Raw genomic sequence first — 12,211 nt, 5'->3', positions numbered from 1 at the left:
GTGGTAGCAGTTTTTCGTGTGTAGCTTTGCGAAGGGTTAACAGTGACTGAGCTGTAACAATGGAGGGTTTCATGTTGTGAAAACTGCATACAGTAGAAATTAATTTGAAGCCAATAAATCCACTTTGCAAAGGACACTATAAAAAGCTTGCATACCACGATAACTCGCAAACACTCACTGACCTCGCTGAGGTTCTGATTGGTGACCTACAAGTGAAAAGCTCCATGAGCCATTTGAGTCTCTGCTATTCATCTCTTCTCTCGGCTTGCTGTCTTTAAATAAAAGGACAGATCCTCAGCAGCAGGAATTGGCTCAATTCTGAGGATCAGCTGAATCGTGAAGCACAAAGTGTTTTTTCTTTAGTTGTATCCCACATTGGCTAGATTTCCCTCCTAAGTGTTTGATACTAGTCTAGTGGCATTATTGATTCTTATGGAATATATGAGCAACTGAGGTGCAGAAGGCTTGCGTGACTTGTCCAAGATTAAAATTCAGGAGCCAAGGTATCCAACTGCCCTCCTTACAGTCGCAGAAGTTGTGCTGGGAAGAGCTTTCCCCCATAAGTGCTTCAGGAGCATTGGGTTAGAAATTTCTCATTAAAGTGAGTGAAGGGGCAAGGTTTCCTTGGAAATAGGAGCCACAAGGTGCAGCTGACTGAGGGCTTCTTTAAAAATGGGAAATAGGATGGGACAGCAAAGTAAAAGTAGGAATAGTGACCAGCTGGGTGTTGTAAGGTGAGAACAACCCTCTGGGGGGGTTCGGTGCTGTTCGCCTTTCCTGGAGATAAAAAGGACAGCCTATGAACAAGCTCACTAACCCTCCCACCTAGCCAAAATTTGGAGGTGGGAAGGTGGAGAGTGTCTAGTGTGCTCTTCTCTGCAAGATCTCAGCTTTAAAGATAACCCCTGGGGCAGGATGGTGCTACATTTGATCTTGGGCTGTGAGCCAGCCAAACTCTGCTACCACTTGATGACTCACTCACATGCTAACTGCACTTTTAATTCTAACTGGTGTGTTTTCAGACAGAACCAGCTATTGTTTTGGGCACAGTCAATTATAAAATGTGCTCTTTTTCTGTTTGCCAAATGAATACAAATGCTTTCTTAGAAGATCTCCTAAGGAAAAAGATGCCTCGGATACCTTTAAAAATTCCTGCTGGCAATGCTGGGTGGCAGGTTTAGATCTGCTCGTTAAAAGAGGTTATGTAATATTACTGAAATCAAAAGCTCTTTTATGGCTCTGGGGCAGGTGGGGATTAATAGCCCTTGGTTTTGGTTTTGTATAGAAAAATGTCAGGCCTGACAGATAGCTAGAGTAGTGATGAGGGTAACTTTTGACATTTACCAACAAGAATAGTTTCTTCCCAATGAATTTGTGTAAGTTGGTGCCTACAGGTTTTTCCATGCAATAAATGTAATTGCAATGCACGGAGCAGTTGTGTGTATAAAGAGGTTCCCACTTACAGAAAAGTTTTAATGCTAAAGAGAACTGTATTTACCATTTCCCAATGGTCTCCAAGAGATACAAGCCAAACTTTTTAGGAGCAAGGGGAGCAGAACATCTATTCTGATGTGACTATAACAAGTTTCCTCATATAAATCTCTCTGAATTCTGTGTCCATAGGAATCCCACAGTTCAGGTTGGGATTCTCCCTTGCTGCTGTTAGAGCGCGTTTGGCAACAGACTGGCTGTTCCATCCATCAGACCACCATCAAACCAGGCTTCGCAGGTTTTTAAGGAATCAAGAGCTTTCTAAAATTTTGTAGCAATATGTATCCAGCATTTAAAGTGCTTTTTAAGAACAGCACTGTTCTTAAAGGACAGTTTTCATCTCAGAAGAGCAGAGAGAGCAGTAGCTTCTCATCCCTGGCTGCCTCTGAGTTGCAGACCTAGAGAAGAGAGGGTGCCTCATTTTTTAACAAAAGGGGACAATATCATCAGCTGATCAGTGTGTCTTGCTTAAGCTCTCACTCAGTTTAGTCACTTGTAGCCTCTAATTTGGGAAAGAAAAATACTGTCTGGAACAGTGTGCTAGAAAAGTTTGCTAACTCCTTGTCTGTAGCAATCATTGCAAGGAAACCAAATGCTCTCTGCCATAGACAGCTATCTTCTCTGTACCGTGCTTCACAAGGAGAAATGGCTATGCAGTCTAGTTCTAAACTCTTAATAGATTTCTCATTTCTTCTAGGTTTTACTCTGCCCACTGTACGTTGGATATCTATAAAATACCAGTTTTAAGTGATATTTTAATTTTTGGTTGGAGATAGGATGTCTATAAGGTTACCAGAAAGGCTCTCTTCATATTTTAATGCAGTTTTACTCTGTTTTAACATCTCAACCTTCTACTGGTTTACAGTAGTGAAAGACTTTTTTTTTTTTTAAAGGTCTCTTGTTTTTTATGAGCCCCTGTCCAGGGTAATTTCCCAAATGCAGTCCAGATTGGGTAAAATGTAAGCATAATTCTGAGGTATAGGTTTTTTTATAGTAAACCACACGTCAGATTAACTAGATAAAAAATAATCCACATCAAAACTCACAGCAGGGATTTCCCTCATTAACCTCAGGTAGACACTGGAGCATGGCAAAGAATATATTTGAAAGATGAGGGGAAAAGGGAAGTCTCCTCAGCCAGTGTTGGAAACAGGGAAAGAATAATTAGATGGAGAGGAGTGAAACGTTACAAGTAGTTTCATTTTCTTGGTGGAGTAACCCGAAAGCAAAATGTAGGCAGAAGTTGTTTTTATGACAAAATCCCAGCTAGATACCCCCAAAATGCTAAAACCCACCGAGTGGGGAAATGAATGGAGAGACGTGTGCAGATTAATTAGATCGAAAAAATGTTTTGACAGCATAAGTGAACATATGGAAAGAATTGAGAGAACCCGATCCAGTTCCCCATGTGTAAATGATGCCTTAGCCATAGCTCATAAAGCAAATACAGATGCAAAAAAAAAAAGGAAAAAAAAGACCCCTTTCCTATCCCCTCCCCCCGGTAAACCCCAATCCATTGCCAGATGGCAAATAAAAGTTTGAACTCAATGACTAAACGCAAGGAAAGCTGTATGTTCGGCATGAACGTGAAAAGAAATCAGCTGAATAAATCTGAATTTTGCACCTTAAAGGAAGTGGCGCAGTTCAACTAAATATTGTGTCAAGTACACAGCCGAGTGTCAGGATATCCTGTGCGGATGCTTGTTCTTCAGCTTCTCTTATTTTACCTTCCCCTGTCCAAATGACTCCTGCTTTCTGTCCAGCTCATTTCTTTTGTTGTGCAAGTTAGCGTGGAATCACACACCTGCCCTGCCTGCCCCAAAGGTTTTACCACCTAAAATTGAGGCTAAAAGCATTAGGACGGATACTGCAAGCAGAGCGTGAGAAGGGAGCCAGAGAAGCAAATTAACTTGTTCCAGGCTGTGCAGAGGAGCAGTGCTCCCAGGCTTAGTTTACTCCATCACCAGCAGCGATGAGTAGGGAGAAGGCTGATTTAGCTTATAGCTGTAGTGCAGTGCCCTGCATCGGGATCTGATGTAGGAATCTGCTCTCTTGCTTTCTGTTAAACACAGCTGCCTGTCAGCGTAACGTTTCCAAGCCTAAAAAGGGGGGTTAAATCAATATATTTTCATGTGGTTTATATGGACAAACCTTCTTAGTCTATTGTAACAGCGATGCTGTGTCTGGTTAACAAATTTATTCCACCTCAGAAGGGGGTGAGGGAAATATACTGTCCGTGCCAGTTGGTGGTGTAGTCAGGGAGCCTCCTCTTTGGTGAGGAAGCTGCCAGCCGTGGCATCGTGGCATCGCCACCCACAGCGTGGGACCGGCGAGGAGGCGGAGTGGGCCCCAGGCTGTGGAAGGTGGGCAGGCTGGGCAGACCTCTGTGCCACTGTGATTGCACCTTATCAGTGTCTGTGCTAGCCGTGTTAAAGCTATCTTGGATCTTCACACACAGACCTTGTGAAGTGGATGTACGCTTCATGACTAAGCTATACAAGCGCATGTCAGGGTAAGTGCGGCTAAACTGTGGCCCAGCTCTGGTGCAGACTGCTTAGATGTTGCCCACAGACTGTTGATTCATGGCACCCAGTGCCAGCAATCTGCAAAACTGAAACGGGAGCTAAACACTTGGGCTCTTTCCATTGCCCGGGTAAGCTGAAACTCCTGCTAAGCTGTCAAGTTTGCATCCAAGCAGCTTTGGGCACTAAGAGGTGCCAGCAGTGGAGCCCTCACAAAGCAAACTGCTTAATTATTTGATAGTCAAAGGCAACTCGGGGGAGTGCAGAGTCAAATCAACAACAAACCAACCTATATTTAGTAGCAGTGTGGCTGGAGCTTAGACCCAAACATAGTTTCCAGCTGATAGATGATGTGGCAATCATAGCTGACCCTCGTCCCATTCTAAATTTGGTCTGCGGAATAAGTAATTAATATCATCTCTAGCATGACAAGCCACCCTTTACAGCAGCTGCATTGCCACTGCTGCTCCTCTTATGGCTTTGTCTGTTGGCTGGCCAGCCTGGCTGAAGCACAAGCTCTGTGTTACACTGAGCTACGGTGGCCACAGCCTGGCTGACACTCAGTGTAGTCACTGAAGCAGAGTAAAAGTAGGTGTTCTGGAGGTAGAAGTGGTACCGTGACTTTACCTGCACTTGTCTCTACTGTTACGTGATCTCTTTTCCATTTTTTCTTGTCTGGGATACTAAGTAGTGAAAACCATGCTTCTACGGTACAGGACAGGTTGAGTGATATGTACTTTGAGGAGGCATGGAGGGCTGCAGTAGGACTACGAGCTCTGTGTACCACCCACAGTACAAAATTAGGAACAAACCTAGAGTTTACAAACTCTGAGTACAAGCCAAACCAAACCTGGGGGAAAACAATGGGCACAGCCTATTTCAGAAAGAGGTAACTGAAAATTAAAAGACTAAATTACATGTCCCACGTAACTTGGGGAATCTGTTCCAAACTGTCTGGATCCTGAACAGTGCTTGAACCAGAAAACTACCTCGTCTCGGTAGTGAGGATCCATCCAGTTGGCCTCTGTCAACTGAAGTTGGATGGTTTAGGGGTAGAATAATGCTGAGCTTCTTCTAAGCTACGTGCCTGATTCCCCTCCACCACTGTAACAGTCTTCAGCAAACAAATGCATAAAATATTCCTCTTAAGATGGGCCAGTGCTGTTACTGAATGTATGGATAGTGAGATTCAAAAGGTCAGTGACGTTTCCTGGAAGACAGACTTGAACTCAAGTCCTGAGCTGGTGTCCTGCTCGCTGGACCTCCATCCTTCTGTCCTTTTCTCCCTCCTTCTCTGTAGTCTCACTTACAGACACAGACAGAAACACTCTCTCTCTCTGAGGTTTGATACGAACACAGAAATCTATGTTGGAACAGAGCAAAAGGAAAATACAAGCTTGTGTGAAATTTTCCACCTTTTCACTAAATGAATGAAAGCCAAATTTTCACACTTTGGTCTTAGGTGTGAAATTTTTGCTCAGCTCTAATATTTATCCATAATGTGTTTTGAAACTTGGCTCACTCCATTCAGAATACCACAGAGAATTGAATTACAGATTTTGGGCTTTGTGCATGCTGCCAAGATCTGCCCCTATAACTCAAACAAATTTAAGGGGGGAAAAAACCCACTAGAAAAATATTGTATATGGTCCATCACATGCTTTCTTCATGCAGTCATATACCACTAAAAAGTAATGTTCTGCTAGGGCTGTGTTACATAAATATATTCATGTAACTCCCGTAAGCATAGATAAGATGAATTTTGCATCTCCAGGCTATTGAGTAAGCAATCCCTAAATAAAAGCCTGTAAGAAAATAGCAGCCTTGCTTACAATTCTTAGAAAAGTTTAAAAGTATTTCTTGAACATCAGCATTTCAAGCAATCTATTTATTCCCCTCAAATCCAAATATATCTGTGACTGAACTTCTTAAAATGATGCTAGTTAGCATCTGTTAGTCTCAGCTTATGTGTGTGGAATAGAGATGAGTGAGAGAGAGATTCTTCACTGTTGAAGAACAGTAAAAGTTACTACGCAGAACATTATTTACTGTATTTGTTATGAGGACTTAGAAGTGTGAAGACGGTCAGTCTGTTAGTTTGAAGGTACTTACACCTGCTGAATTCTGCAAATCAGAACAAATGTGGTGGGGAAGAATGTTCCTACATTTCAGTCTATTGTGAATGGGGCAGCTTTTAAATTCTTTTCCTCTGATGCTGGATCTGTGACAGTAGAGCTGTACAAAAACACCAGAGAGTCGAGACTGGGCTGAGTGGGAGTCTGGGTAACGTTTTCAGGGTAATGAAGGTGAAATTCGTGTTTCAAAGCTCTGTGTGGTTCAGAAATTGAGACTGACCTTCCATGCATACGCTTGTGTCATTCTCAGGAATATGTGAAGAAGCACGTTTGCTGGTACTAATTTCTCACCATGTTTGGCTGTAAGAATGATCACTTGGCTTGTATTGGCACAATAAAAATGAATATAATTTCCTCCTTCTGCATAAGTACTAAGATGAGGTGAATTAACAGCTTCAGCTTGGGAAGAAGACAACTAAGCCACGCATCTCATTCCAGCTTGTTCTGAGATTCCTGAATTAGTTATCTTGTAAGTTATGATCCAAAACTGGTTTACAGCAGAGTTATTTTTCATCCTTCCCATCATTCGTAGGCCAGTCATTCTTGGTGCAACAGAACCATGGCTGTCACTGGACAAGCCATAAACCAGCAGTGTTCGCAGAGAAAACTTGCTTAATTGGCTTTGAAGTACCTCTCTTGCTTTTCATATTGTCTAAGGATCCTTCCTCCAAGAAGCTGGCACACTGTTGCTGTAACTGGAGCATGGTATACCCACACAGTTTGGTGAGCTTTGCTGTATGCTTTTGTATGTGCAGGCCAAATGATTCCAGCCACTGAAATTGTACAGTAAAACTTCAGATGATATGTGGCTGTTTTCACTGTGAAGTTAATAGCTATGCTAGGTAAAAGTCCAGACATTTCTTGGGATTATCAAAATGAGTAAGTGGGGAGAACACAGCTGGGAAATTGCATTTGTGCTCGAATGCCTCATCCATTTAATTTTGGATACAATTTTTAAAATACCTAAATAAAGAAGAAGCCCAAATTCTTAAGGGGACTGATGTTCCCAGCTCATTAATTTCAATGGGATTTTGTTAACTTGACTTCTTTACCTAAGGCTGACATCCCTAAATCTGATTCCTTATTTGATGTGTACTTTTAAGGGCCTGCATCCCATTAATTTTCAGTGATATTTAGCCACATAAGTCCTTGAGTCACTACGGAAAATCAAACTTTAGGGACTATTCACAAGTGGGCTAATCTTCCTTGGCTCCCTCTGTAGTCCCAAGGAAGATGGGCTTCTCTTGTGGGATGAGCAGGATCATGCTCCGTGCCCTGAGATAGCCTTTGCAGGAGCCCATTGGGTAGGAAATCGGAGAAGACTGGTCTCCCAGCCTAAGCTAGCCCTTGTAAGCACCTCCAGTGAGCTCCTGATGCCAGGCTGACATGCTTTTCCTGGTATGACAGAGTATTTGCTGCGCTGCGGCTGCCACACAGTGTTAAAAACCTTTTTCTTTCCATTATTGAAGGGACAACAGTTGACATTTCCAGCTTTTATAAGCTGTATCAAAATAGGATTTCCCTAGGAGATGGGGATTTCCCTGGGTTCCAAATAGGGTTTCCCTGGGAGATCTACTGCCTACTGATGTACTGAGGCTACCCTGGTGTCTTAAACTTACCCCCTGCCCCAGAGCACGCTGAAGACCAGAATTCAGCCACCAGTACTGAATGAATTTGAATGACTGCTGACCTTCCCAGCTGGGTTGTCCTTCCAGCAGCAAAATGGCACCTTGTTCTCAAATCTTGGTGGCCTTGGAGCATTTGGTTCCCTGGGCTTGTGTTCCCTGTCCTTCTGTCCCGGGCAGGGTAACCTCGTTTGACTAACTCTCTCCATGGTAAGCAGAGTGTTTACTGGCTTGTATCTGTCTCAGCTTTGACACTCTAACAAAAGGTTAGAAATCATGAATGTATCCCTTTATTTCTGCTCCACAGTGCCTCTCTTTTTTTCTGTGTAAACCCTTCACTTGCCTCTTGCCCAGCCTTTAGAAATGATGATCAAATGCGAACTTTCAGGGTTTATTTATAGCATAGCCTTTATGGAAAGAGAGAAAAGAAATGATTAAAAAGCAATTTTACAAAATATTTTGTTTTAAGAGAGAATTCATTGTGTTTAAATCACTGTATTCATTGTACTGTCTAGACTGGCAAACAAAGAAGATAGAGCGTCATTCAAATTAAGATTGTGAAATTCTTGGTGACTGGAGTTATGGATTTGGATGTCAACCCTCAAACAAACTATTTCTGAACAGCAGTATTATCACTTTGCTATATTTAAGGCTTTGTTGGAGACAGAACAGTGCACAAGGTTGATCTGATTCAGTAATGCGATTCTAATGTTCCTTTGTTTCCGATTTCATTATAAATTCATATTTTCAATGTTCTGTTCCTCTTTGTCCCCAGAAAATTGTTGAAAAGACTCTCCTCTGGGAGTAAAGTTTTTGTTCAAACTAACAATGACCAAACTGACTTTAAAAAACAGAAAAACACACAACCGAAATGCAAATTAAGAGAGGGAATTAATTTTGGATATTTTGAGCAACATAGAATAAGCGAGTTGTTGAAAATTGCTGGCTGCATATTTTTTTAACGTGTTATTCCACATTGCTGTGGTACTTGCTGTGAGACCTTAATGCTGTGGATTCTCAAAGACCTATGTATTTTCAGTAGATTTAAACATACAAAAGTAGTTTAGCTGATAAACTGGAAAGACTGCTTTGGCATCTTCCTCCTTAGCTGAAGGTGGACAGGTGGGTGAACCAGCAAAAGATAAGCAGCAGCCAGGCCCTGTTCCCCAGTTTAGATCAGGTCTTGAGGGACCAGTTTTCCTTCAGGGACCGCTCTAGCCTGTCCAGCTCCCGGCCCCGTGGGAGCAGTGGCACCCTCTCCGGCTGCCCGACAGCGGATGGGGCCTCTGTGCCGGGGGGTTCAGGTTTGAGGACACTTCACAGAGAGTGTAGGAGGCTTTCCTACGCCCCGTGGAGACTCGGTTTCACCCTTTGAAGACCACCGCTGGTCTGAAAGCTGGAGTGTTGCAAGTGCTCGGGTGGTGTTGGACCCCAGCAGGGTGTCAGAGGGGCTGGGGCTGCAGCGGCTGGCGGGACAGCCATGCCGAGCCGGGCTGTCCTCACACCTTCTGCGCCTGGCCGAGTCGGCGCCGGTGTCTGTTCTCTCTTGAACCAGCCTGAGGAGACCTGTAGTTAGATGAGTAACAGCATAAAAATAAAACCTGTCTGAAGATATGTTTATCTCAAAAGGCTGGCTTATTTCCCGAAGAAGCAGTAATGCATTTTTCAGCACTGGAAGTTGTAAGAGGCCCCAGAGTAAAGCAGAATGTAAGTGTGTGGAGTACTTACGGCAGAAGCAGAACATGTCCTGGGAATGGTGCTGTTTGTATCCTGTTCCCTTAATGCTGCCCAGAATGGGGCAGCAGCAGGCAGGCCCTGCGTGTGCGTGGAGGGGGTGAATGGCAAAGTTTGGCCCTTCCTTTCATTTTTTTTTGCACCTGTGGAAAAAAGTGGATTTGTCTGAGACGTTTAGAACCTTCAGATGCCTTGGGTTTATTTTCGTGCAGTATCTCCAGGGCAATTCAAAAGGAGTTGTAAAGCAGAGAGCAGAAAGTAAAGTGACTCATCGCATTAGTGAGAGTGCTTTGAGGGGCTTTGCCTTACGTTTTCTGTAAGACACAAAACTATCTGGAAAACCAGTATCGATTGTAACATAGGGAGTTGTCTTTTACTATCTGTGTGGTCATTCATTTTTTTTTAGGTAGCCTCTAAATCCAGCTGGCCATGTAAGGGAGTTAAAAGACAGACTGTTGTAAACAGGAACAATGCTTGAGCTAGCATCACCTGTTAAAGAACAGGGAATAAAATGCCCATTTCCCTTACTGGGAAAGATATCAACCTTTCCATGCCAGTATTTTAATCTGGCTGGTGTGTAGAGTCTCTGTGCCAGCAGGCTCACATGTCCCAGAGAAAAGAACACACTATCTTGCTGGAAGTGTTATTTCAAGGGTGTTTCTTGGGGAATCAAAGTACAATCAACTTCTGCACCTAAGAAAGAGTGTAGGCATAGGAGTGCACAGAAATGCTCCCCTGCTGTTTTACCAGACGCCCTAGCAGAGTAAAATCCTGACTGCACCATCCCTGGCAGTGCTTCTTACTTTGGCAGAGCCACAGTTTCGACCAGTATTAACCCCCCGAAGTTGACAAACGTAGAAAGTAGGTGTTCCACATTCTAGTAGCACATTTGGACTGGCAGTATAAAAGGACTCGTTGATGCTGAAGGCTGAAGCAAACACGCCCAGAACGTGCCAGGTGATACCGCAGGTTCAGCCAGCCAGGCGGAGCTGGCGGCTGCCTGCTGCTCTGGCACACGGGTGGCATCCCAGGCACTTCGTGCCTAGCTGAGCAAACGCTGCTGTGCATGGGAGAAAGAGTACCTGCTGGCTTCCCGGGCAGCCCACGTACATCCTGGCATTTAGGTCATGGTCATATTTCTTTAACGCAGGGGAAATGGGAAACCAGAAGATGTAAGGTCTGTCGGTCAGCTTGCTTATCCTCAGAGCCTCCCTGCCTGTGCTGGGCTGGTGAAACTGTGCTTACGTTGCTCATCTACGTTGTAAGTTTCTAGGAGATCCTCGGCTGTAAAATGCTGGATTAGTGGAAAGCAAAGATTTTACTACAGCAGATACTACAGCCTATAAAATCATCCCACCCTTTTACAAATCTAGCCGTAGTAGCTGACTAGATGGCTTCTGGCAGCAGCACAGGCTGACTGTTCTCCGGGGTCACTCTGATACTCTCCCAGTGCTGTGCTTTAGGTACTAACATGAGAACAGATTTAGAGTCCTGCTTAGAAACTATGAACGCTGGTACAGATTAGGGCAGACGCTGATTCTTGAATCCTGATCTTCTATGTTTACGACTGTTCCATCTGAAAGCTATTGCTTTAATGCTCCTTGTGAAAAACTTCCACTGAAAATGGCTGGTGCCTGCCTGCTCCTCCACCCTTGCCTGGGTGCTTGATCCTCTATTAACATCGGTGATTAGGGTCTCATTCCAGTGGGATTGCTCAGGAGAATCCACAAAAAGTCAGCATCTCATAGACATCAGGGAAGGAACCAAATCATTCGGTCCCGTCCCTTCCACACGTGACTGTCCCAGAGACTCCTTCTGCAGGGGATTCTGCGAGATCTCTTCGTCTGACTTTGGTTTGGCCAAAAGCAGAGTAGGATCCAAGTGTGTCCCTTACACCTTTATACTGGAATGTGAGAGCAGCTGTGGGCTCCGTAACAGAACTTGGCAAGTTACCTTTAGCTTCTGGAGCACACTCGAGTCCTCCCTTGCTGCAGGGAGTTGATACTTTAAGAATATGGTAATGGAATCTCATGTACAGTATCATTTCATTTGCGAAATCTCCCCGCCGGGGATGCAGTGTTTAACATTTCCTCCGGTAAGTGTAGATAATAAAAGATAAGTCTGTTCTGCCTCGGACTCCCAGTAAGAAAGAGGAACAGATTTTGGTTTACTGAGGGGTCTGCAGTACTTTGTTCTCATGACTACTATATAATGGGATTGAACATATTTCAAGCCATCTGGCCTGTTCAGCCGAAACAAAATACATCAGTAATGTTCCGATTGGTTTTGAAACATCTTGTTCTTGTCAAAAAGTATTTTAAATCAAAACAGGCTTTTCCAGTTTGTGTTTGTCTTTTACTAGGAGGCCATGGCGAAAATGGGGAAAATTGGGAGAGTCGTGCAGCCTAACCACCAGCATAAAAGGTAAGCCTGGCTGTCGGGTGTTCCTCGGTGAGAATTGACCGAAAACAAAGTTGAGGTCTCTCTCTTCATAGCCCTGCTTGAATGCAGCAGTATTTCAGACCCCGATTTTTTAAGGGCTATCCGGGCGGCCTGGCAGGGGGCTGTCGGTGGCCGTCGGTGGGATGTCGGCCCCCCGAGCCCGCGGCTTCCCTTGGCGGGGGTCGCGGCAACCTCGGCGGCATTTCCAAAGCCGCCGCGGTTCCCGGGTCTCTCGGACCTTCGCGTTCATTTCCCGTCGGCT

General features: G+C 44.2%; 1 protein-coding gene across 2 annotated transcripts in view; it reads left to right on the top strand.

The window, feature by feature from the left end:
- FGGY (FGGY carbohydrate kinase domain containing) overlaps positions 1–12,211 on the top strand; it is a 134,551-nt gene that overhangs the window by 121,723 nt on the left and 617 nt on the right. For both annotated transcript variants that reach the window (XM_010582314.1, XM_010582313.1), the window contains one exon: positions 11,870–11,931. In XM_010582314.1, coding sequence (XP_010580616.1) covers positions 11,870–11,931 — 62 coding nt within the window. The remainder of the gene's footprint in view (positions 1–11,869; positions 11,932–12,211) is intronic.

The sequence above is a fragment of the Haliaeetus leucocephalus genome, unplaced genomic scaffold (genome assembly GCF_000737465.1).
Source record: "Haliaeetus leucocephalus isolate CR32 unplaced genomic scaffold, Haliaeetus_leucocephalus-4.0 Scaffold848, whole genome shotgun sequence".
In the NCBI taxonomy this organism is placed as follows: Eukaryota; Metazoa; Chordata; class Aves; order Accipitriformes; family Accipitridae; genus Haliaeetus; species Haliaeetus leucocephalus.
The sequence above is the reverse complement of the archived record's forward strand: the minus strand, read 5'-3'. Positions and strand labels throughout refer to the sequence as shown.